The sequence below is a fragment of the Podarcis muralis genome, chromosome 5, assembly GCF_964188315.1.
Source record: "Podarcis muralis chromosome 5, rPodMur119.hap1.1, whole genome shotgun sequence".
NCBI lineage: Eukaryota > Metazoa > Chordata > Lepidosauria > Squamata > Lacertidae > Podarcis > Podarcis muralis.
Window position 1 is genome coordinate 55743074 of NC_135659.1, and position 26281 is coordinate 55769354.

Below are 26281 nucleotides of genomic sequence, written 5' to 3' on the forward strand. Positions count from 1 at the left end.
CTCATTGCTCCGCCCTCTTCCTTTCTGTGTGTGTTTTGGGAGACTGGAGGGGAGCAGGTTGCAGCAGGAGGGGGAGACTGGTTGGTCACTGTGAGAACAGGATGCTGGGCTAGATGAGTTTTGGATAAGACAGGGCTCTTCTTATGCCATTCTGTTCTTATGGGCCAAAGAACTCACCTACATTTGCTGGTAGACACAAGTCAAGGGAGTCTAAGCTTCTCTCACTGTCCCCATTCCCCCATCATCCTAATGGAAGCTTTCTTAGTGCATCTGCAGGTGAGACTGCTGTTCTTTTTGTGGTGGGGATGGAAAGGAGCATCTAGATTCTGCAGCATAAAGAGGTACAGGGGCAGCGTCCTTAGGAAGATGTTAGTTTTGCTGGCCAGGTTATAGGGAATTAGTGGGAGTCTAGGTGCATATAGGAAATCCCATTTGCAGCAGTGTTTAGATGTGTGGGTGAGCATGTGAATGGGAAGACACATCTGCAAACGTTGGCAAGTCTCCAGTTCTAACAATGTACTGTGTGTGGCTTGAGTGATGCTTTTGACACAATTCCACGTGACAGGCTCATAAGCAAACTAGGGAAATCTGAGCTAGGCAGAAATACTGTGACTTACAAAACTGGTTGGAAAGTTACAGCTGAAAAAATAGTTTTCAAAAGAATCCAAATACTGTTTTCATTTTGCAGGTGTTGAAATGGCGGCTCAAGATATGCAGCAGCCTCTCAGCAAGGCTCCAGTCATTCCAGTTCATCAAACGAGTCTTCCTCCTCTTCCCCACGAGCCGAGTGTGTGATGGCCTTCATCCACCGCTGCTTCAGCTCCTCCGTCTCTGCCACCAACGTATAGACCTGCTTGGACTGCACCAGTTGGAAGATGTGACGGGTGTCGCTCTGGGGCATCTCTTTGACTTGGTAGCCCAGCAGGGGGATGGAAGTGTGAGCCTTGACGTCCTGGAAGGCAAGTGGGAAGAGAGGGGGGACGAGAGGCTCAAAAGGAAGCAATTCCAGATGTTCCAAACTGACTCCACAAAACCAACCCAGAGCTGCTCCCTGTTTAACAAGGGGATTGTTGTCAATGTGAGCTGGTTTTGCAATGTTTAAGGACTAAAACTATGCATGGCATGCAGCTGCACACATCTTCCCACTAATGTGGTTATTTCTTGGTTTTTACCAAAGGCAGCCTCAAAAGGCCGCTGCAGTTTAAGCAGAGAAATAGCAGGGGAAGTGGTTGCTTAAGCCTTTCCTCTCTAGCCACTTTTGCACTCAAGGTTTCTCCCATCAGGAACTGCCAGAGGAAGAGCTGGGAGCCTCTGCTCCTGTTTATGGTGGGCCTGTGTACTGAGCACTCAGAACAGCAGCTTGGGGATATCTTGGCAATTAAGTACCCTCAAGGGATGAGGAACTAGTGTGGCCCCTCCAGGTGTTGTTGGACTCCCACTCCCATCAGATGCAGCCCGCATGGCCAATGGCCAGGGATGATGGGAGTTGTAGTGTGGCAACATCTGAAAGGCCAAAGGTTAGCCACGCCCATTGTGAACCATCTGAGTTTCCACACAAGAACAAATTCTCAATAAGCCCACACATACCTGGGGTGCAGCGTAAATGTACAGCACAAGAGGGTCATCTCTTGGGATCACAAACCAGCCACGCATGCTCCCCTTTCCATTCTTATCCAACAGCTGCAGGAAACTGCACATCAGGCTCTGCCCCGATATTTCTGCAGACTCTTTCTGCCAATTAAACAAAAACACCACACCATTCCCTTAATGCTCTTTAGCCCAGAGGCTCCTACTGGCTCCTGTGTCTATAGAATGCAATCTACAGAATAGAACACAACAAACAGTTCATGGACTCAGCTGCACAGCTGCAGATAAAACGTTTTAAATGTGGTATAAAGTGCAATATACAAATGGGACACTAGATGGTGATAGTGAGCGATGCAAAATTCAATGTGTTTTTCAAAACATTTTTCTAGAAAAGCATTTTCACAGTGTTTTTTATATGTGTGTAGATTCCCCTCTGGTCCTGGTTGCACCGGTGGATAAAACAGGCAGGGAGAATGACTGTTTTCACTCCTTTCTGGGTTATAATGTAAGGGTGGTACAGTGATTAGAGTGTTGGAGACGAGGGTTTGATTCCCCACTTGGCCATGAAGCTCACTGGGTGAGCTTGGGCCAGGCACTACCTGTCAGGGCTGGAGTCAGGCGTAGGTCATCAACAAAGCAATAACTCACCCTGGGCCAGTGAAGTAAACTCTTTATTCAAGTAAACAACCACAGCTCAGGCCTAGTGGTCTCAGCAACTCTTTCTAGGAGGCCTTGCCCTGATGAAGCACTTGCAGGGACTGAAGGTCCCCACCTTCCCTGTGCCCACTAGGACTCCTCCTCTCCAGGGTCTTTCCCCCGCAGTCTCAGGCTGTGTCTGTGCACAACCACCCTCTGCTCTGCCCATCTCGTTTCTCTGAGAGTTCTAGGAGACAAGTGGGAAGGGGAGCTGGTTGCAGCCTGTCTCTACTCTGCCTCTTGACCACCCTCCCTCCAGCCTAAGCTTCAGCACCAGAGTGTGAACTGCTCTCTGCCATGGCTTCTTCACATTCACTAAATCCTGTCACCTCTCCTGCTGCTGACACCTCCTCCTCCAAGTCGTTTCCTGACTGGTGCCTCCCACCACTCTTTTTCATCCAGCCAGTCCATAATACTCCCTCTCAGCCTAACCTCCCTCACAGGCTTGTTGTGGGGAACAAAGGAGAAGAGGGAGAACTACGTAAGCCACACTGAGCTCCAGGGATTAAAAGGTGGGATGCAATAAATAAATGCATATAAATGCAATAAATAAATAATACATAGAAAACCTTCAGTGCCTTGAGTCAACATAATAGGGGCTGGAGGTCTAGTCTATTGGTTTTTCCAATCTTCAGTACCATGGACAGAGTCCCTCTCACTCCCTTGTCCCCTGTCTTTCAGCTCCACTTCACACTTTTTCTGTGGCAACCAGGTTCCATCCCTATTTCCGGCAGTAAATATGTAGGGCGCAATGAGCAGATGCTTGTATGGAGCCATTATTTGCCAGGACACTCCAGTACTTCGTCTTGTTCCATTAGGTGTAAACATCTCCCCCTACTTACTTTACAGTGGTGGGGCTCATTAGTGAGAACGATGAGACTGCTTATAGGAAAGAAGTACAGGGGTTAATTCAATGGTGTAAGGAAAACAATCTTATGCTTAACACCAAAAAAACCAAAGAACTCATAATTGACTTTAGGAGAAAGAAAAGTGTATTTTTACCATTGCACATAAATGGCGAGGAGGTGGAGAGGGTTGGTAGTTTTAAATACCTGGGCATTTATATCTCTGAGGACCTCTCATGGACTGCAAATATTAATATGGTTGTGAGGAAGGTGCAGGGGAGGTTGTATTTCCTGAGAATGCTCAGGGGACTGAATCTATCTCAGCACCTACTTCTGTCCTATTATCACAGTACCATCGAGAGTGTCTTAACCTATAGTATATTATCGTGGTATGGGAGCAGCTCTGAAACGGATAAAAAAGCTTTACAGAGAATAATTAAAATTGCCCAGAATGTTATTGGGCTCCAACTACCAACCCTGGATGAGATCTTCACGTCTCGCACTTTGAAGAAGTCACACAATATCCTGAGAGATCCCACCCATCCCGCTCATAACTTCTTTGAACTGTTGCCTTCGGGCAGAAGATATAGGACAATGAAAACACGAACCACACGACTTCTGAATAGTTTCTATCCAAGAGCTCTGATTGCACTAAATAATGATCTCAGGGCCAGTTGCAAGAAATAGCAAGCAGGGAGTAGGAAGGAATGAGATAGGTTTTAGGTTATGTTATGCCTTTAATAGGTTATGTTATATTCTGGATTATGTTATGTTTTTATAGATTAGGTCTGAATAGGATGAGAGTGTTGGAGATACGTGCAAATGTGTATGTGAACCCGGTCTTTGGGTGGGCGTTTGATTTTCGTTGTTGTGTATACTGTGTATATACGGACAATGACAATAAATTTATCTAAATCTACTTGCCTAATTTGAAGAACCTGAATGGACTGAAAGGAAGAAATCCAGCGCACAGGTGACCAAGCCATGGCTGAAGTGGAGGAAAAGCAGGAAATGGGGCAGGCAGTTGACTGAGACAGAGAGGATGGAGACGTCTCAGCTCTGCTTCCTCCTCACCTCCAGGATGCCTTTATGCCTTGCCTGCCGCTCGTTGGGCAACAAATGCCCCGTCAGGAAGATGTAGCACTCCACGCAGACACGCTTGGGCCCGCTCTTGTCGTATTGCAATTCGGCCTTGTACTCGGAGCACCGTCCACACACCACCTGCCTCCAGGAGAGGAACCAAAGGGTTGCTGCAGCATAGATTCACAGAGGAAACCCCCATTCTTCTTTAAACAAGACCTGAACCAAAGCTGAACGTAGAACTAGAAGAGTTCAGCATCTGTCCCCACCACCATCAGCACCCAGATGTGGCTGGACCAAGCATGGTCACTTTTGAGATCAGTTCTCTGGACTGGCCCTAAACCAACATGGAGTCCCAAGGCCCTTCCAAGTGGCTGCCCTAACCAAAGGAACTCGGAGGAGGTGTACTCACATAGCCGCAGGCCCGGCAGTGGTGCCTTCTGCGTGTGATCGCATTGAACGGGCCCTTGCAACGCATGCACATGGTCACCAGCTTGTCCCTGATCCACTGAGGAGCCCGCTTGCCCAACTCATCAAACTGGCAATGCTGGGGGTAAAAGAGACCATAAGAATGTGAAGATATACCCTGGTGGATATGATTGAAGGGTGATCTAGTCTAGCATCCTGTTCTCCCAGTGGCCAACTAGGTTTTATGGGAAGCCTGCAAGGCTGGATTAGCATCAACAGGTGATGAACCGTGAATAAACCCACTTGTTTCGCGATCCAATGCCTAAGCCAATACCTTTTCATTGCTGTAATCAATAAAGTTGTGGCCTTTTCTAGCCCATTAACCTTATATCACGTGTCCCTGTGTCTTCATTTTACTTCGCGGGGGTCGGGTCCTCGAACCACAACTTATGATTCCCAGCAACTAGTATTTAGGGATATATCCCCTCCTACAGTGGAGGTGGAACAGAGCCATTGTGGCTAGTAGTCGTTGATAGGACTTCTCCTCCAAGAATTTGTCTAATGCTCTTTTAAAGCAATCCAGGTTAGGGAACATCACTATGTCTTGTGGGAGCAAATTCCCCAATTAAGATATGTACTGTGTGAAGTGGGTTGGAATCAAAGAACCACTGAGATGGACTCTCTGGCAATGAAGGCAATTATGGCTACAGCTCACAGGGTCCAGGACACAGACAAGTATGAAGCCTCTTCCATATTGCTTAGTACCATTGCCAGAGCCTTGTTAGGTACAATTACCTCCTTCCTGAACATTCCACTCCTCTGTCTTGTCCTCCAATCATCACACACTTTCCATTTCCCTGTTGCAGATTTCAGAATGTTCACTCATGGCCTTCCTATTAGGCAGGCATGTACTGCTTTTAGCACTGGCTCAAAACTTTTTTATTCCAGCAAGCCTACCTAGGCATGTCATTTTTGACAAAAGTGTTTTAATATTACCCATTTTATCTTACATTTTTCATGTAACTTTTTTATATTTGTGCTTTATTTGTATTTGTATTTTTTTTAAAAAAAAAGACTGCATAAAGCAAGCTGCTTTTAGGTCTTTTGTTCTATTAAGTGATCTATACATTTTGTGAAATAATTAAAATAATACAGGAAATGCTTTTAGAAGTGAGGTGGAGACAGGAGGAGGAATAGAGAAGTGGAATGGACCACCTCAGAGAGTAGTGGGCTGTCCTTCACAGAAGGTTTTGGATAGCCATCTCCCAGGGATTCTTTAGCTGTGGGTTCCTGCATTGCACAGGGTTGGACACCTCTACACTTCTATGATTCTATAATTCCGTGAGTGAGTACAGTCAGGAGGATTACAGTTAAATCTTGCATCTCGGCTTCCGGCCCTTGGATTGCCACCTTGAAGGTCCCACTGCTTTTCTCCTTTTTGTCAATGGCAGACTCAAAGGCCTGGAGAAGAAAGGCAGAAGTTGAAAGAAAGTTCTGAGGCTCAAGCCACACATGAAAGTGGTTGAAGCCACATCTGCCCCACACACTTCTGAAATATGGGAATGGGGAGCTGGCAGTCAAGGGGTGCTAAGCTCTCCCCCTCCTTCCTGTCCCCATACCAAATGTTACCTATTTTTTTCCTCCCAGCAAGTTCTTGTAATAATCATTTAAGATTTCATTGACTTTGTTAAAAAGGGCAAACACTTTGCCTTTCTCACGGGGCAGGACCTTGACGTAGGGTAAAGGGTAGAAGCATGGGTTACCTTTATCCAATCATTCATCTCTTCCTGGGACCTGCGTAGAAAGAGAAGTCACCTGTTAGAGAAAAATAGTCCTCATCGCCCTGTGTGAGAATCAGAAAGGACAAAATTCCTACATCAGTTACCTGGTTTGCAGTTCTAGAGTTCGTTGCTTCCCTGATACAAGGAAAGCATAAGGAAACTGCACATCATTCAGCTCCCGAACCTGCAAGTCCAGATAAGCAAAACAATTAGCACTGATGTGGGTAAAAAAGTTGCTGCTGCTGTTTCTCTGTCATATTCCATTTACATCCATACTAAATGAGGAGACCCACTGAGATCAACGGACTTTAGTGATTTGGGTCTTTCAAGGGGTCTGCACCTCTCACTTAAGTAACTTGGGATTTCAGTGAGCCTACTCTGAGTAATGCAAGTGTTGGATATTCCTCTCCCCCCCCTCCCCCACACACACAAACAGTGAGTTTTATTTTTTCATGCTTTGTTCCGTGAGCTGTCCTGGTAATTTTTGGAAGTTGAAGGGGTGGGCTACAAACTTGAGTAAGTAAATAATCAACAAATCAAAGGCAAGCAAACACCTGAACCAATCCACATGCAAAAGTTTGGCAGGGAGGGGGAATGGGGACAGCTCACCTGAAGCATGCAAATATTTAAAAGTCCCAATATAGTCAGATATATGCCATACCCTTCCTCGGGTAGCATTTATAAATATATGGCCAGATTCAGCTAGCTGTTCCTGCAGGCGAAAGCCCACTCAAAGACTTCTGCTAGCACAAGGGGGCTTTCCTCCCTGCACACACAAACACCCCCAAATTGGCTGAGGGGGGTTCAGGAGAACACCCAGAACAGGGTGCAGGGAGAATAGAAGGAGTATTGTTCCTTCAAGCAAGCAGAAATTATTGCACTGAGACTGTGATCTCTTTAGCACCACATTGCATTCCTCCCCTTATCATTTTTCCTCCTACATATGCATATTTCGGGGGGGTACTCTGCTTCCTGCTCTGCTTATTATATTTTTGTTTTATGTTTCTCCAGATGTGGCCATCCTGTGGAAAGATATGGGGCAGGGCCACCCCCCACCCCATGAGTATAATTAAAGGGAATAACCTGCGATGAAATTCTCTGACCTTCATGCCCTCCACATCGATCCGGCTGTGCACCTGAAACGCTGCGCCCACTTGGATGACTTTTGGCACACAGTACAGCAGCAAGTTATTGAACTGAGAGAGACAAGAGGTGGGGGAGAATAAAGCCTTGGTGGGAGGGGGGCACATCAAGTCTGAACAAAGAAGGGCCAAAAGAAGAGAGCAAATGTCAAATGAACCAGTCATTACAACACAGTGGTACCTCGGATTAAGTACTTAATTCATTCCGGAAGTCCGTTCTTAACCTGAAACTGTTCTTAACTTGAAGCACCACTTCAGCTAATGGGGCCTCCTGCTGCCGCTGCGCAGCAGGAGCACGATTTCTGTTCTCATCTTGAAGCAAAGTTCTTAACCTGAGGTAATATTTCTGAGTTAGCGGACTCTGTAACCTGAAGCGTATGTAACCCGAGGTACCACTGTAATGGTTTGTCTCGGTTAATCTCTCCCTCTGAAGACTAGAGACTTCAGAATATGAACCACTCCAAACAAGAGAAGAAGGAATTGTTGCCACCAATGGGTCAAGAAAAAACCCAGTGCTTGTATCACTTAGTGCTATGCCAGCCTTTAAATGCCCTCCAAATGTTCTGGGCACCAACTTCCATCAGCTAATGAGGTACTTGGCTACTGCGGGGGGGGGGGGGGATTTATTGCTGGCACACTTCTCATTCTCCCTGGTTGATTGAAAATCAGAACACAATTATCATTTGGATTATTCACTTCAGAGGCAGGAGGGCAATAGCCCTGCTCCACTGTTGCCCCCCCCCCCAGCAGATAGTATTCATGAACATATCGCCTCTAAGCCTAGATGATTCAAATAGCCACCATGCCCACAACTAGTGGCCACTGGGTAAATTATCCTCCATGAATTTGTCTCATTCCCTTTTCAGCTCATCTGAGCTAACGTCCAACACCACATCTTGGGGCAGCAAATTCCAAAAATTATTTGGGTGAAGAAGTGCTTCCATGCCAATCAGTTTCATTGGCTGACTGTCTTCCTAGGTTCTAGCTTGAGGAGAGAGGGAGAGAAACTTCCCAATCTATTTTCTCCACACTGCACATAATTTTCAGTGCAATCCAGCGCATGCTTACTCTCAGAAGCAAGTCTCATTGCATCCAGTGAGGTTTACCCCCATGTGGATAGGCATAAGGCCACAGCCTTTGTAAGCCTCTGTCACAGTCTCAGTCACCTTTGTCGAAATGAAGAAGTCTCAGGAGTTTTAAGCCTTTCTTTGTAGGGAATCAGATCCAAGGCTCTTATTATTTGCCCTTCCCTATACACTATACACGCGGGTGGCGCTGTGGTCTAAACCACTGAGCCTCTTGGGCTTGCTGATCAGAAGGTTGGCCATTTGAATCCCTGCGCCGGGGTGAGTTCCCGTTGTTTGGTCCCAGCTCCTTCCCACCTAGCAGTTCGAAAGCACATCAAAGTGCAAGTAGAGAAATAGGTACTGCTCTGGCAGGAAGGTAAACGGCGTTTCCGTGCACTGCTCTGGTTCGCCAGAAGCAGCTTAGTCATGCTGGCCACATGACCCGGAATCTGTCTGCGGACCAACGCCAGCTCCCTCAGCCAGTAAAGCGAGATGAGCGCCGCAACCCCAGAGTGGTCCACGACTGGATCTAATGGTCAGGGGTACCTTTACCTTTATACACTGTAGACATACCTTGCATATCTTTCCAAACTCCTAAATATTTCTTTCTTTCTTTTATCCAAACAGCAGCACAACTTCTCTGAGTTGTGTAAAAGAACACAGATGCCCAACAGCCATGTATTGCTATCTTCCCTTCCCGCCATGCCCCAACCTGATTAATCTCTTACCAAGAACAAGTATTTCTCTGTTGTGTTGTTGTGCCGGAATGAGATTTTCTGAATGGGTCCCTCTTTTATCAACTCATTGGAAGGGTCCACAATGTCGTCTTCAAGCCCCAGTCTGTGATACACCTCCCAAAGGTTCTGGAGTCGTTCCTGCAGGAACATCAGAATTAAGATGAACAAGACAGGGTCAAACAGCTCCGTTGCAAAGGTCTCTGGCTGCAAGGAGTCACTCGCATGAGGTCAGTGCACTCACCATTTCTGCAATGGCAGCATTGGAGTGTTTGGCTGCAGTGAAAATCATTTCCAGAGCTTCTGCAAAAACACCAGAGAAACATTAAACTCTCAGGGCTCTCTCACACAACCCATTTGCACACCTGTATTCCTTCCTATGGCAGCACTGGAGGGGCGCTCTGTGCGCCTTTGAGTATTTCCCCTTGTGCCCACAGCCCCCATGATAAAATTACATTGGTGCCATGGACTGGTATTTTAATATGTGCTAAGAATTAATCTTCGGGACGCGGGTGGCGCTGTGGGTAAAAGCCTCAGCGCCTAGGGCTTGCCAATCGAAAGGTCAGCAGTTCGAATCCCCGCGGCAGGGTGCGCTCCCGTTGCTCGGTCCCAGCGCCTGCCAACCTAGCAGTTCGAAAGCACCTCCGAGTGCAAGTAGATAAATAGGGACCGCTTACTAGCGGGAAGGTAAACGGCGTTTCCGTGTGCGGCTCTGGCTCGCCAGAGCAGCGATGTCACGCTGGCCACGTGACCCGGAAGTGTCTCCAGACAGCGCTGGCCCCCGGCCTCTTGAGTGAGATGGGCGCACAACCCTAGAGTCTGTCAAGACTGGCCTGTACGGGCAGGGGTACCTTTACCTTTACCTTTAAGAATTAATCTAAAGAAGGAAATATGAAGATAGAGCGATCCTGGGTAACCAATAGGTGTGATCGGGTTTTTGAATATTGAATTGAATCAATTGCATAAATATCACCAGCCCCTTTTGATATATGATGTATGAATTAACTGGATGATTGTTCTCCTTGCTTACATATATAAAGGGAATGTAAAAGTAATTACACGCATATATGCATACGTACATTTAAATTTAATAAAAAAGATATAGGTGAACCAGGATCATACTTAGGAGGTGCAGGGAGTTTTCAAAACAATGACGTCAGTGACACATTGATGGACCTTCTATCTCTGTAGTTCTTAAAGCAACAGAAGTCCAGACCTGAATGGAATGCATGCAGTAAGCTCATTGCCCGATCTCCAACACTTTCCCTAGGTTCTAGCAGTTGCCTGGCACTGAGCAGGAGAAGGGAGGCACAAGCCTAGCAGGGGAATTTCAAATCAACCCTGGTATGAAAGCCATAGAATCACTCAACTAGCAGGTACATGTGTGTCACTGCTAAAGGACAGTCTCCCCCAACAAAACAACTCCTCTGTCAACTTTCTTCTTTGCCCACATCACAGAATGGACCGAATGGAGCTCTTACTCTCTGCATCCTCCCTGTCCGGTGCCTCTGGAGGTAGCTTTCGTATGTAATCCTTCAGAAGGAGTTCATATCTAGGGATTCTCTGTACTGGCTCCAGCATATGATGCTGCAAGGTTAAGTTGGCTGAGATCTCCCGTCTCTGCTCAGGATAGTAACAATAGCAGAAAGAGAAAGCAGAAGCCATCATAGACATGAGTGTATAAACATTAAACTACAGATGCTTGGCTGGCCTCACCACTTCACAAACCAAGATGACCATCTACCACAACCTTCACCAACACGGTGCTCTCCAAATGTTTTGGACTACACCTCCCATCAGCCCCTGGGTTGGTTGTGGCTGATGGGAGTTGTAAGCCAAACATCTGGCAGGCACCAGCTGGGTGAAGGCTTATCTATCATGTCTTGGTGGTATAACAGATGGAAGAAATTTCATGCTTTGCTTCAAGTCTTTCTACAGCACAGAGATGGAATGTTTGAGGTTCTGTGGAAGCAAGAAGTTCCCAGCCACTGCAGCAGAAGGAGTCCAATGTCTCAGGAAGAACGTGAGACATGGGACCAATGCAATCTTTTGAGACCTGGGGTACAGGGCCCACCAAGAAGCACAGAAAGAACTACAGAGCCTATTATCCCAGCTGAGAGCAGCTGGCTAAAGATTGGTGTAGAAGACATTAGTCACCAGGCTAGGCAAAATGAGTGAAGAAAGGCTAGTCTGGATGGAGAAGGCAGTGTCCTTCCAGTATTTTCTCAAGGAGAAGAAAATACCTACGTTCCATGCTACATATATATATGTACACAGCCATGGTGTGGATGGCCTCTCTGATAGAAGCTACTCTGAGTTTTTAAAAAGGTTACTGTGCAATAAGCTCTGGGACCATTTCTACAAGACCAAGTTCAAGGTGTTACTTTTAGTATTAACAGCTTGAGACCAGTTTACATGGAAGATCATCTGACTCCATATATACCCTCTTGACTGCTCCAATCTGCAGAACTGGCACTACTACAGGTATCACATAATACTCATTCTGCATTTGTAAGGAATTAATCTTTTAGAACCCACACTTCCAAACTTCCTGCCTATTGACATCAGGTAAGTGCCTTCACTGTTCTTGACAGAGCCTGCTAAAAACATTTTTCTTATATTTATATGCTTAATAAAAATTTAAAATAAAATAATAAAAATTAAAAATAAAAACATTTTTGTTCAGGGGAGCCTTCCCAGATATGTAGAATTTTGACATTCATTTTTATCAGGGTTTCTTTCTGGCTTAGCATTGATTTTAATTATGTTTTGAAGGTTTCAAATTGTTTTTTTAATTGAGAATGACGTTCTTTCGTTATTTTTGTAAACCACTTCAGTGTGTTCCCCTACCCCAAACAAGCAGTATAAACATTTTATGAAAGAATAGCGAAATAATTTTCACCTGAATGCTTGAGATGAGTTCCTGGAATGGCAAGGACTTTTCGGACCACGTGGTGATCAGCTCGACTGCCTTGTCAAAGTTCTTCACGTATTCGCTATACATCTTCAGGAAAGGGGCTACCTTCTGGATGATGTCCCCAATCCTGGGATTGGAATCCCTGCAGGCAGAAGCCAAGAGAACAGGTCTGCTGTTGGCATCTCTAGAAAGGCAGCCAAAACGGTCCAGGGAAGATGCTTTGGGAACTGCCTGCCTGCCTCTATCCCTGGTCTCGATTGCAATGCCCAAGCATTGCTGGCACTGGTTTGTGACATTTGCAGGAGTCCCTGCTGGATGCTGCCCAGCTTCTACACAGTTTTAACAATACATCACAGCACAAACAATGCTGGCTGTCTCTGTTTATTAACATCTTCAGTAAAAAAGTAAAAAGCTAGGAAGTGAAATGATTGTCCTCATACGTCCTCCCATCACAGGAAGACAAACAGATACATGCGAGAAGTACTGCTGATTTAGTTCTTATTTATCTAAGATATTTCCGCATTGCCCTTGATCATATAATTGCAAGTCTTTGTTCTATAAAGGCAAATGTTTGCCAAAGTGCCCTCTGCAGACAAAGGAAGTATGTAATATCAATTGTTTCACACCAAGATTAGTCCTTTGTCAGATGGCACAACCTATAACAGAGATCTATTTCATGGTGGGACAAAGAATTAAGGTTTTAACTCAAAGTGACCCTTCCACAGACCTCTTGTACAGTATCTTTTCAGGTTCTAGACTTCAAATAATACAACAGTTGCTTTCAGTTGCATAAACCTTCACACACACACCCTCACTTCCCTTTCCAGGAATGCAGTGGGGAAAGGGGTGTGGCTGCCATAACTCACCAGTTCTCCATACGTTTCTGCAGCTCTGGCAAGAAAAACTGAGCATGGAACTGGTAAATGGATGAGATGTTGGAGAATATCATTTTCACCACCTCTTCTGGGAATGTTCTTCCACTCCTGGCTTCCTTCAGCAGCTCTGAGAAAAACACCTGGAACCCAGGGATGGACAAAGCTGTCAGTTTTGGTTTTTCTCGGTTGCTCGTATTTCCAGCCTTAAGTTCAGTCGCCCACATTTCTGCATCAGCTTGTGATTTACTTATTTATTTATTTATTTTACACGCACGCACGCATGCACACACACACACACACACACAAAATAAGTCCTCCTGAAAATTCACCAGCTTTTTCATGCACTTTTATTTTAATATGCACAATTTCCCAAAGTGAACTTTCCCTTCACCTGTCCCTCTAGAGCAGAGGTTCCCAAACTTATTTGGTCTACCAACCACATTTCAGGAAACAAAAACACCATTACCCAGCACCCCCTGTCAAGTAAACTACAGGCAATCCTCATTTTGCACTGGGGTTACATTCTGGACCCCCTGCACGCATCAGCGGAACCCGTGTAAAGCAGTCTGTCTAGCCCCCATTCCACTCTTTCAGTGACGTTTTAGGGATACTTCCAGATCCAGTGCCGACCTGTGCATGCATGCGCAATCGTGTGTCAATCAGAAGCACATAAATCTGTTGTCGCCTGTAACAAACCAACCTGATCCAGAAGGTGAAGGCGGCTGACATAGGCCTGCTCTGTTTGCAGGAGCTCCAATGCTATTTTTTTCTCTTCTGGCTCCTGTGTGTATAAAGAGAAACTGTTTGATCATGGGGAGCATTAAGCATGAGCCCAATGGAGTAGATCCTGCTCTCCTGTCAGTGGGGGCACTGCAGATTAGTAGGGCTGGGTTCTCTAACTAAGACTGTGTTTGTGTGTGACACAATTATGAATATACATAGGAACATAGAAAGCTGCCTCATACAGGGTCCTGCCATGGATCTATCTAGGTCAGTATTGTTTACAGTGACAGCCAGTGGCTCTTCAGGATGAGAGATAAGGGACATTTTCAGTCCGATCTGGAGATGGCAAGGACCGAAACTGGGACCTTCTGCATGCGCAGCAAGTCCTTTATCACTGAGTGATGGTCCTTTTTGTTTGTTTGTTTAATTTGTTCATCTTTAGGTTTTACTGGAATTTTTTTCTCATTTTAGAATCATAGAATCATACTCATTTTAGAATCATAGAATCATAGAGTTGGAATAGACCACAAGGGCCATCGAGTCCAACCCCCTGCCAAGCAGGAAACACCATCAGAGCACTCCTGACATATGGTTGTCAAGCCTCTGCTTAAAGACCTCCAAAGAAGGAGACTCTTTTTCATGAGATGAGTCAGGATTTCCTCTTTCTTTCTTTCTTTCTTTCTTTCTTTCTCGCTCTTTCTTTCTTTCTTTCTTTCTTTTTTTTTTTTTTTGGAAGCTATTTTTCTGTATCAGAAAACCTCTCATTACCGCTTTACTCGCGTCCCATACTATATCCAGCCCATACTATATCCAGTTTAAAATTCACAGCATGTACCACCTTAAAAGAGAATATAATGAAAATGATGTACCGATGGTACTTAACACCTGTTAAATTGGCAAAAATGTATAGGATGAGCTGTAAAGTATGTTGGAAATGTAAAGAGAAGGACGGAGATTTTTACCACATGTGGTGGACATGTGAGAAAATAAAACTATTCTGGGAACTGATTTATAACAAATTGAAAAAGATGTTCAAATATACTTTCCCAAAAAAGCCGGAAGCTTTTTTGCTAGGCTTGATGGGAGAGAAAATAGAAAAAGCAGACCAAAGGTTATTTATGTACGCTACGACTGCTGCTAGAACTTTGTTAGCCCAAAAATGGAAAGTAAAGGACTTACCAACAGTGGAGGAGTGGCAGACGAGAATGGTGGATTACGCGGAACTAGCAAAACTGACCCACAGGATCCGAAACCAGGAGGAAACAAAACTCCAAAGAGATTGGAGTAAATTTATGGGTTATATAAATAATAACTGTAGAAACCTGAAGACACTAGCAGGACTGAAATAAATCTTACGACGTGGACTGGATAAAACAAGAAACTGCAGAAAGGAGACTGAAATAAGAAAACCTGTTGAAGGGAGGGAGGGAAGTAAGTGCTCGGCAGAGTGTTGGGTAAGGAAGTGGGTAGATGGTTGTTGAATATTACTGTATTTTGTTTGTTTGAAATGAAAAACCAATAAAAAGCATTAAAAAAGAAAAACAGGTGCAGGAGGAGGGAAAGATAAGTCAGACAGGTGTAGAGTCGAGGGTGTGCCCACCCTCAGGGGTGGAGGTGTCTTTGGCCTCCTCAATATCTGCTGGCAGGGGGCCGAGACCCCTCAATATTGAGAGGGCAGAGGAGGCCAGCATGGTTCAGTGGCTGGCTCCTCCTGAGCTCGAGAGAGGAATTGTGCTGGGCTCTGAGATCAGCCTTCACCTGACGATGCGATATCATGCATGCACCGCGCTCATGACATCTCACACACACGATGCACCACGCCCCCCCTCCCCAATCCTGGGCACAATACACCTCCTCTGGCTGCCACACCTCCTCCTCCTGCCCCCACCTCTCGTGCTCTGGAGCAGAAGGAGCAGAAAATGGTTATGCGTAGACAAAGTCTGCACCTGCTTGGGGAGATACATCAGCTTAGGTTGTGGGTGGGGCCTCTCTGTTGCTGCAACTGCCTCATTGGGCGCACACCTAGGAACAGCGGAGTGGGGTTGGGCTGATACACATGCCGTTTCCTAAGTCTACTTTTGATAACAAAGAGATGATTCCTCACTCTAGACATTCCTTGCCTGACAGCACCAGTCGCCCAGAACATTGGCCCTACTCTACGTGATCTGTAACAACAACAACAACAGTAATCTGGTGGTTAATGACCTGGTTTTTGCTGCTGCTGGAGTCGGTCCTGAGGCTTGCCTGGAAGTCTGCATCTTGTGGAATCCTCCAGTTGCCTGCACTGATCTTGCCGCGGAAAGAGCTGAGACACTTGACTGTGAGCCCTCTGGGAGCCTCTCGCGGCTCCATCGCTGATTCTGCACGGCAGGGCATTTGGCTGTGCGGTGCAGGCAGTTGCTTGGCTTCACCCATAGCTCTTCTGCTAGTCGCAGGTGGAAGCAGGTAGGACACCATGAGATTTGGTGCTCTCAAGCAGGGCCCAGACTGAGGAAGGATCTGCTCCTTGCTGGGACTCGGGCAAGCTCTAGCCACAGAAAAGACAAGCAGTTTTAGAATGACATTATTCAGCCCACTTCTGCAAAACACAGTGCACAGCCAAGCAGTCTGTGTGGTGAGATCCAAAGGAAAAGCAAAACATTCAGAGGCAAACATGGGGACCAAACCATCAATATTTGCACCTCTCTGAGTTTTACAGTGCTGTTCTCCAGCACTAAGGGGCAGGAAATGTTCATGTCACTGAAAATAACATTCAAAATAAAACTATAGTAGTGGAAATGTAAATAATAGGGAAAATACACTGTGTTAAAATGTACGTGGGAGGCAAAATTGCCTTTCAAAAAAGAGAAATTAACACTGAAATGCTGGCGAGTTCTCATGAGGACTTTTTTGTAAAAATGTGGGGAACTGAACTTTAGTTTGGAAAAATGAGAAACTGAAACAAACTAGGATTGACAGTTTTACCCACATCTAAATACAGGCAGCTGTATCGTGACTGCCTGTTTCCTCCTTCCCACCTAACCAGTAGCTGGGGGTGGGGGGTGGGTTAATTTACATCCAGAAAACAGAACTAAAATAAAAGATTAAGCAAAAAACAACAACAACCACGAGATCAGATCTCTAGCCTCCCACATCCACATCATAATCTGTTTGGGCCCTTTGGAACAGGGACTTCTGAGACAGCAACAAAAGCTCTCCGTCCTTAGTTACACAACAGCATCAGCAATTGTAGCTGAATAACTAAGATTGCAAGTCACTCCATCAAAGAAATTAATTGTATGAGTTTGAGTTGATTCATTGATTAATGCACTGATTGCAAACATTTTTAATGCTGTCTTTGGGGTGGTTTTTGGATAATGCATGCATGTGTCACAGCAGGCATCAACTTAGAAGAGGCATACTATCATACCTGAGAGAAAAGGAGAAGTGCTTGCTATCTGCAGAGTTTTTCTTTCTTAAATAATGGGTGAGATCTGCCTACCAGTGGAACAGGCTTCTTCTTGTGCAAACAGGCCATTCCTTTCCTCTCCTTCTCCTGCAGCTGACATGCACTCACAAAATTTGCTTCAGATGGTTGGGGAATGCATCAGAACAGATTTTTAGGGCAGCAAGCTGCAGGCAGGAGGTCAGAAAGAGGACATCCCACAACATAAGCAGAAGTCCGCCCATGTGACATTGGATTTCATCATTTATTTTCAAAAATCTGCACCCAGCTAATCTAGGGCATCTTTATTTGGTACCTACAAAAATCTTTAACGCTGCAACCCTACACCAGAAAGTAAGTCCTGTTGAATTCATTTTCCCAGGTAAGTGGGTAATAGGACTGCAGCCTAAATCACTAATCAGTTGATTAACATTGCAACCCTGCAAATAACACAATAGGCATGGATGCATAATGGATACACAAAGGCTTTGCATCCATTGTATGGAGACCATCATGCCTACATATGTGTACCACTGGACACCAATTCATTGGCCCATGAGAAGCTAAAAAACACACACCACAGTTTGCCTGCTTGTGCCTCTTGTAGACCAAAACATCATATGAAAGCTGTGTACCTGCCATACTTTAAAGCACATTAAGGGTCAGGGTGGTGTAGTGAGCTGTGTTTCTCAAACTTGGGTCTCCAGCTGTTGTTGGACTACAACTCCCATCACCCCGACCACTGGTCCTACTGGCTAGGGATAATGGGAGTTGTAGTCCAGCAACAACTGGAAACCCAAGCTTTGGAAACACCAGGAGTGTCGGACAGGGACTTGGGAGCCCAGGGTTCAAACCTCCACACAGCCATGAAGCTCACTGGGTGACTTTGGGCCAGTCACTGCCTCTCCACCTAACCTACCTCACAGGGTTGTTGTGTGGAGTAACTGAAGAGGGAGAGAACCACGCATGCCACCCGAAGCTCCTTGGAGAAAAAAGTTGGGATATAAATCAAATAAATAAATAACCCCAAGAACTGTAATTTACCCCTCACAGAGCTATTTGCCAAGGCCCTTAAAAGCTACAATTCCCAGGATCCTTGCAGTGGGGAGGGGATGTGCTTTAAAATGTATGATACACAAGCCCTAGAGCAGGGCTGAGGAAGTCTCTTTCGCATTTACATTGAGAGTAGCTACTGAGGGCCACATCCTTTTTTCTGTTCCACAATCAGCCGTCATTAAGCTTCCTCATGTATCCAAAAGTCAGCTTTTATTTCCTCTTCCGAATTAATGTTTTGCCTTTCCAAAACAAGCCACAGCTCAAGATTAAAACCAGAGGCAGCAGTCTTGCTAAAGGGACAACCCCCTCTGGGCTGACGTAGGGAATGGGCAAGTTAAGGGAAGGAGCTGGTAGAGTGTTTGCATGTTCCCCACCCAGAGACCACAGCGCATGTCGTGGGGCCAGAGAAGAAGGCAGATTCTGCCTGCTGCCCTAATCCTCCTGCCGTCACACATTCAGCAGAAAGCCTGAAATGAGCCTTTGCAGGGCTATGGCTTTGTTGCACGGTGGGAACTCTGCACCATTAGGGTGGCAGCTTGACTGAAAACCCCATGTGCCTTTACAGCTGTCATTGCACAGAGGCGCTTTTCGGAATTTCTCCCCTGCACGCGGGAGGTCAGGGAGTGAAGCCAATGGGCAAAAGCCACCCTTCCCTCTGCACATCCCATAGAAGTGTGGAGAAGATCTGAAAAGGGTGATAGTTGCCAGGAGATGACAACAGTGCTAAAAGCAGATATGCTGGGGGTGTAATATATCATGGCAATTTAATTTCAGGGTATATACTCAAGAATATGGATCCAAGAGATTTTAGAGGCACTTCTCAAGGCAAGATGCCTGGCAACCTAGAGTGGTTGCTGACGGAGAAGTATGTGTGCTTGGAAGCACAAGTACATATTAAATAACTGAGGGAATAAGCTCCTCTTTTCTAGTCTACTCCCTATGGAAATATGGGCTTCCTTAAGGTGAAAGCTTCCTTCAGTTTCCCCTTGATAGCTCAGTTGATGGAGCATGAGGTACTTAATTTGAGGGTTGCATTGGGCAAAAGATTCCTACATTGCAAAGATTTAGACTAGATGACTCCTGAGGACCCTTCTAACACTACAATTCTATGATTCACTTGTGATTGAATGAAGTTTGTGCTTAGGAGGTTTTTTACACTTTGAAAAAAATATCACAGTAATATCACACACATACATTAAAAAAGGTAGTCCTCTTCCCACTGGCACATTCCAAATTGCTTAGGGCCTATAAAAACACCACAGGAATTGTTAAGTTGTGGGTGAACATATCAGATGACACAGCGATTCTTCAACAGCTCTTGTTTATTCACAGGCCAGAACAGATCTGAACCGAAGGGTTCAGCCAGCCTGCTTATACAGAGCTCCACTACAACACAACAGTAACCACTTTCTGTAACTATCCAATCACTGAACGTCACTTTCAATCCCTTATTTGCATATGTGGACCTGAGTGAAAACTATCTACTGTATCCCCCTGCTGGCCCAGGGTGAGAACTTCAGTACATAACAGGAATATTCCCTCTCCCTGCCGCCATCAGCACCTTGTCTCAGAGAAACTTCTCCTGTTGTTCAGTTTACCTTGGAAGAAAGAAGCTCCCAGGCAAATGCAGCTCCGGAGCATTTGACCATTTCGTCTTGGGAGTTTCAAGGGTTCTACTTTACAAATTCAGCCCTTAAGAGTTCCACCAGGTCAAGCGCTTAGAAAATGAAGGTGACAGTCAAATTGTAGGGTGGGACTGGTATAATGAAGCCAAAGAACTGGAAGCAAGAGAGGCAGTGGGTACGTCATGTCCAAGAAAGCAGTGAAGCCCGCCGGAAACGCCAAAGCCATTTCTATCCCTGAACCTTTCCATGCATTCAAGACCATCCACAAACAATTCTGCTTCTGTTCAAGCTTTTGACTGCTCCTTTGTGAGACACAGATTGAGAGGGAGAATATAGTCTCCTTGCTCTGCGTCTACTAAGAATCAGGAACAGCAGCTTCAGTGTGCTAAGGAAGCACAGCAACAAACACAGTGAAGCATAATTTCCTCTGTTTCATTTGACACGTGAGGAGAGGGAGACACGGAAGGGAAGGAAGCGTTGCACTGAGATCAGGCAACAAAACAGTGGCAGGAGAGCAGGGCTGCCCTTTTGCCAAGTCAGGCCATTGGTCCATCTAGCTCAGTGTTGCTGGCACTGACTGGAAGCCGCTCTCCAGCATTTCAGGCAGGAGTTCTTCCCAGCCCTACCTGAAGATGCCAAGGACTGAACCTGGAATCTCTGCAAGCAAAGCATATGCCATACCAGTGAGCTTCCCCGGGCCTTCCTACAACTGTAAGCTATGTGAAGCCAGGAAGATGGAAAGGAGGCTCAGTGAAGTCAGGGCGTGACTCCCATCAACTCTCAGGACTATTTCAAAAGGGGCGTTCACATATGCTTTTGTTTCGTAGTCCTTTGCATGGTGTGTGTGTGTGTGTATTCTCATATTTGCATGATGAAATCATGCCACTTTGCAATGTAATTCTAATGCCGAGGTATAATAGAAAAGAAGGATGCCAACTTAAAAAAAATAAGTGCAAAGCCACATCTGGACTTAGGATGCTGCAAAAAGACAACCAGATGGCAGTCTTCATAAAATCCAAATCCATTAAAATATAAATCAGGCTGATATCTTTTCATCTGACAAATAGCGCAGAGTCCAGCCACTGGAATTATCAGCAGGAGAAGGCATGCAGCATTTCAAGGGTTTACGTGGAAATCCCTTCCTTCTCTGAGCTACTGCAGAGTGCCAGGGCTCTTGAGAACAATGGGGTCAAATCCCCCTGCAGTTTTCTGTTGGTTCTTAATTTGTTTTGGTTTTACTAGAAAATGCTCCTTCTTCATTTTGTACAAACCTGTGCTCCAATTTCCCAATTTAGCACTGAAATATCATGTTAGCAACGGATGAATGTATAGTGGAACTGTCAGAGTGCAGGAAAACTTGGCAATTGGGGGGGTGCTTTTTTTGGATCAGGCTACCCCACTGGATGCCCAGTGAACAGCTGCGGCCAAAAATGTGCACCCATTTAATCAGTAGATCAGAGTTATCTACAGTGAGACATGCAATGGTTACTGTATAATATGTTCTGCATGCAGCTGCCTTTGAAGGGCCTCTGGAAACTTCAGGTTGGTGCAGAATGCAGGAGCAAAAGTGCTCCCAGAAACACTGGTGTGTGGACATATTACTCCACTATCAGAATAGCTGTGCTGGTTGCCAATACATGTCCAGGTTAAATCTGAAGTGCTGCTTGTCACGTCTGAAACCCTCCATGGCTTGAGCCCAGGGTACCTTCACCCACAACATCCTGCGCAGACAAGCTCATAGAATTCCATTTAGGTGAGTGTCTGAGCTGGCAAAGAAGACAGGGAGCACTGAGGTTTCCTGGCAGAGGAAATGGCTTTGCTCACTCTGTGGCCAGCACTGAAGCAGATTGGGCTACGGAAGGGCTACTGAAGCAGATTGGGCTCCGCAGCTTACAGTAAACTTGTATTACTTATGAGAAAATAAAGAGTAACACCCACCCACATTGATTTCTGCTTCTTACGGGCAAAGCTTCCACACTTCAGCAACGTGTCAGAATTATGCATGGATTGCAACACTATCTACAACGGTTTAAATGACCTTTTAAAACAGGGATGGGGAACCTGTTGCCCTCCAGATATTGTTGGATTCAGTCATTCCCAGCCAGCATGCCCAATGGTCAGAGACGATGGGTGGGGGGAAAACATAAGAATAGAATAAGAGACTGTTGGATCAGGCCAATAGCCCACCTAGACCAGCATCCTGATCTCACAAATGTAGCCAAACAAGCTAGCCACCCCATTATTTATTTATTATTATTAATTAGGAATATTTTTTAAACAGCTAAGCATCACAACAACGGCGTAGTAGTAGTATACAACAATGAAAATGAAACAGCTAAAACAGATTTTAAAAATAAGAAGAAGAAAAAGATGCTGCTCCACCAGTAAACGGATCCTGCTGGGACAGCCTGTTTAAACTAAAAAGTTTTTAACATCTGACACAATACTGCTTTTTACCCTGAAGTCCACAAAGTCTGAATTTTCTTCTTAGTCCTAGATGATTGTCTCTGTGGGACACGGCAAAGGCAAAGCTGTTTGTATGACTGCAAATTCCTCATTGCACTTCCCAGTATGGTGTGTGGCTGCAGACCACATTCCCAGGTGACAATTTGGATTGGCACTGATGTCTCTGGGAGTGACTCTGAATGAGCTTTGCAGTGTCCATGACTCAGGCACATTCTCTGCCAGAAGCAGGAATCAGGGGAATTTAGCAATTTGGTTGGCAAAGGATTATCAGAATTAAATAAACAGCAAAATCATAGCGGTTTTTTTTACCATGCTACTTGAAACAGTCCTTACACAATTTCTGCTCTTTAAAAAACTGATCTCTCTTATAACATCTCCAGGGGTGCGGGGGAGAGAGAGAAGATTTATTGTACCTGAGTTTCTCAAACGCATCCACCAGGTTAACCACAGAGGTGGCTGTATAGCTCTGCTCCTCCATCGTACTGAGACCTGTCAGTCTGAAACTGGACTTGCTGTTCTGAAGTAATGGTCAAAGCAGAACGCACACCGAGGATGCACTGTGATTTTTTCACAGCTCAGTCTTTCTGTTGCTTGAGGTATTTCTGAATAATTTCTTTTGAACCACTGGACAGAATATTCAAATTTCTGAACAGTTTGCAAGCAAACTGGTGCCTTCAGTGGTATGTAGGGGGGGAAACCCTTCTGGTTTACCATAAATAGAAAAAAAATATGAGGAAGTACTGAAAAGCAGAACGCTGGCAGAAAATGAGCAAGATTTACAAGGGTATGCAAGGAATGTAAGCCTCTTATTAAGTATATGATTTTATTTTTTAAGGAAATGTATCGGAAGTGGTCTTTTCATTTAATTCTGGCTCTGCCTTGACACTTGTTCTGGTCATGCACTGTAGCTAATATTTTCTGCTACAATACAACTTCAACTTGCAATTCCCACCTCTCACCATCAGCAATGCAAGAAAGAAAGAAATTACAATTATTTGTGACAGAATAACTAATTACATATGTAGAATGTAAGATTTTCAGGATTTTGCTGCTTATCTCTTGTAGTCCAAAACATTTGAGGAAGGCTGCTCCAGTTTAGAAAGTATTTTCACAGTATCCTGTGCTTGACAAATTTGAACGCCAGGGGGCTCCATACAGCTACTCCAGCATGTACAATATTAGGCAATTCCCAGCTATAGACAATACTGTACATATATAAATTGGCAATTCCATTGCCTACTCTACAGACAGAACTTCCTGGTTACATCTGACACCACTGGGAGAGGAATTCTCAGAGGACTAAAAGTAGCAACTGCTCAGAGGAGACAACTGGAAAATTCAGGACTATTATAGTTTTACCTAACACACTAGAGAAGACAGTTTTCATACTCCTTCTCACTCAGATCTTCCTATGTGAGGAAAACTTGAGATTTTTTTTTTTTTTTTAATCTAAAAAAGTGCTCTGCCAATGTTTTTTGCACCAGGACAGGAAGGGAGAAGTAAACTGTCAAATATTATTTCCCCTATATTGCGGCTATAAGAAGGCATGCTGAGGTAAACAATAGTTTACAACACTCCTGCAATGTAGACCAGTATCACATCCATTTCTGCAGGCTGAGGCAGAGTGGCAACTCTTGCATATCCAGTTAGCAAGCAGTAGGAATGAGATGGAGTTAGGTGGCAAGTGATCTCCAAGTTCCCTGCAATTTAGCCCCACACGTTCTCCCCATATTGCAAATTGCTATAAACCACTGTTTATTATCATGGTCGCAGCCAGGATTTTTGTTAGGGGGCAGGCTTTCGTTGGGAGGGGGACAGAACCTCAGATTTGTATTGATTTATATTGATTGGGGGAGGGGGACAGCTGCCCCCACCCATGTTTATTATGAACTCCAAATGAGGGTGAGATGTATAGATACTGGCTTAACAGCAACTCTATTAAAAAGACTTTAAGAAACTGTCCTGTTTTCAGTCTTTACTGATGAAATAAATACAGCTGCTAGTACAAATCTGTGGTACAAGCACACTTGGAAGACTGTAAATTTCTGGTCAGCGCACCTTATGTGGGACACTGAAGAGCTAGAAAAGGTTCAGAAGCGTAGTATGCTTCTGAATATCAATTGCTGGAAACTGGAGGAAGGAAGAGTGCTGTTGTGCTCAGATCCCACTTACAGGCCTCCCATGTGCATCTGGTTGGCCACCGTGAAAACAGGATACTGCACTAGATGGGCCATTCGCCTGATCCAGCAGGGCTCTTCTTCGGTAGGGCTGTGTTGTTGACACATGAGCATAGCAAATCTGCACCCCACCACACCACACCACCCCGGCCACTGTGTCTGCACGGTCCTGACTTCACCACCACCCTGTCTCAACCCCACCATGATCCAGATGAGCTTCTGCAATGTCCATGTTAGGAGGGTGGCTCTGCCGCCCCAGGTGGGCTGCTACTGAGAAGCAGTAGGTCTCTCTCACTTGGTACAGCGTGAGACTCTTAATCTCAGTGTTGTGGGTTTGAGCCCCACGTTGGGCAAAAGATTCCAGAATTGCAAGGGGTTGGACGAGATGACCCTCAGGGTCCCTTCCAATTCTAGGATTCTATGAATGCCAATTGGTAGGAATCACAAGTGAGGAGGGTTGTGTGCTCAGGCGGTCCTATCTGCGGGCTTCTCATCGCCATCTGGTTGGTTTGCTGTGAGCAGAAGATGCTAGATGAGACGGCTCTTTGGCCTGATCCAGGACAGCTCTTCTTCGGATTCCGGTGCAAGAATTCACACACCAAAAGCTGTCAAGAGACAGAGACGGACAGTGGAGCAGTTGCACTGGGGTTCACTATTCAGGATGGACGGGCTCGGACTCACCACGCAAGCTTTGCGTGTCTGCAGCTGCAATCCTATGCCCACTTGCACGAACTCAGCATGACTTACAACCTGAGTAGACATGCAGAGGATTCTACTGTCAACCAACCGAAACCATCCCACGGCTGTGTTAAGACATGGGGTGCGTGCGTGGATATGCTCTCCTTCAGCAAAAATGGTCTCTTCCAACCACCCAGTCGAATGCAAGACGGCGCTTCGGCTCTTTCCACACAGACCCGCCGAGATTTTTACCTCTCGAGGAGCGTAAAATGGAGATTGTCAAACCAAAAGGCTGGGAGTCAACTCTTTGCTATCTCTATGTTGCTTATCGCCCTAAACAGCTTTAAATGGTTCCGCCCCCTTAATAAGCTGGGGGCTCCTGTCGCCCAAGGGCGCCCTTGGACTCGTTTCCACTAGGTATTTGCTAGAAGGAAACATGCCTGAGAAGGAACCGGGCGCCTCCGACGGCAGCCTTCTACTCTCCCCTCTGCACAACAATGGTATCGTCCAATGGTTACAGAGATAGGAAAATGTAGACTTCGAATGGTTCCATGGCTCTGCCTCGGAGTGCACTTCGAGCGCCATATCCCTCCCCGCTTTGGGTTGAAATGACGGCTCGAGCAGAAAACAAACACGGAATCCCGGACCCGTGCCTGGGCAAACACGGCCAGCAGTGGCCTCAGAGGCGGATCTTCCGCGTTTTCTAATGCAGACCATGGATCAGACGGATTCCGAGCGTAACTGAGAGTTGAATTGGGGGTCGCAGAAAGGCCACTCCAACTGCAGACTGCAGTGCTGGCAGCTGAAAGCCTCGCTTTCGTAAGGCTTTCTCCCTCCCTGAACACTTTTAAGGGTTCATCACTGAAAATAAAGCTTAAAATCACATTTCTTTCAAATGAAATAACATCTGAAGAAGGAAACGACCCTTTTTCCTGGGCGTTCCTGGATGGATCGCTTCTAACTAAAAAAAAACTCTTGAAACTCTGATTCATTGTTTTCA

The 26281-nt window shown here is 45.5% G+C and overlaps 1 protein-coding gene across 1 annotated transcript; it reads right to left on the bottom strand.

The window, feature by feature from the left end:
- Positions 1 to 26256, bottom strand: FGD2 (FYVE, RhoGEF and PH domain containing 2). The gene is made up of 16 exons (XM_028733993.2): positions 22840 to 26256; positions 16061 to 16382; positions 13833 to 13913; positions 13124 to 13272; positions 12243 to 12399; positions 10822 to 10960; positions 9585 to 9643; positions 9335 to 9481; positions 7501 to 7593; positions 6502 to 6581; positions 6380 to 6410; positions 5985 to 6077; positions 4621 to 4755; positions 4203 to 4349; positions 1588 to 1731; positions 1 to 952 (listed from the first exon to the last, which is right to left on the bottom strand). Exons 1-16 carry the CDS (start codon positions 22902 to 22904, stop codon positions 740 to 742), a joined length of 2055 nt encoding a protein of 684 aa, XP_028589826.2. The 5' UTR covers positions 22905 to 26256; the 3' UTR covers positions 1 to 739.
- Between the last annotated feature and the right edge of the window lie 25 nt (positions 26257 to 26281).

Bases quoted from the DNA above. Each gene is read 5' to 3' on its own strand.
- FGD2 (XM_028733993.2), bottom strand. From the start codon at position 22,904: ATGGAGGAGCAGAGCTATACAGCCACCTCTGTGGTTAACCTGGTGGAT. The intron at 7,594-9,334 runs GTAAGAGATTAA...TGTCTCTCTCAG, and splicing joins CAGAGAAATACTTGTTCTTG to TTCAATAACTTGCTGCTGTA. The intron at 953-1,587 runs GTATGTGTGGGC...CTTGCCTTCCAG, and splicing joins ACATTTACGCTGCACCCCAG to GACGTCAAGGCTCACACTTC.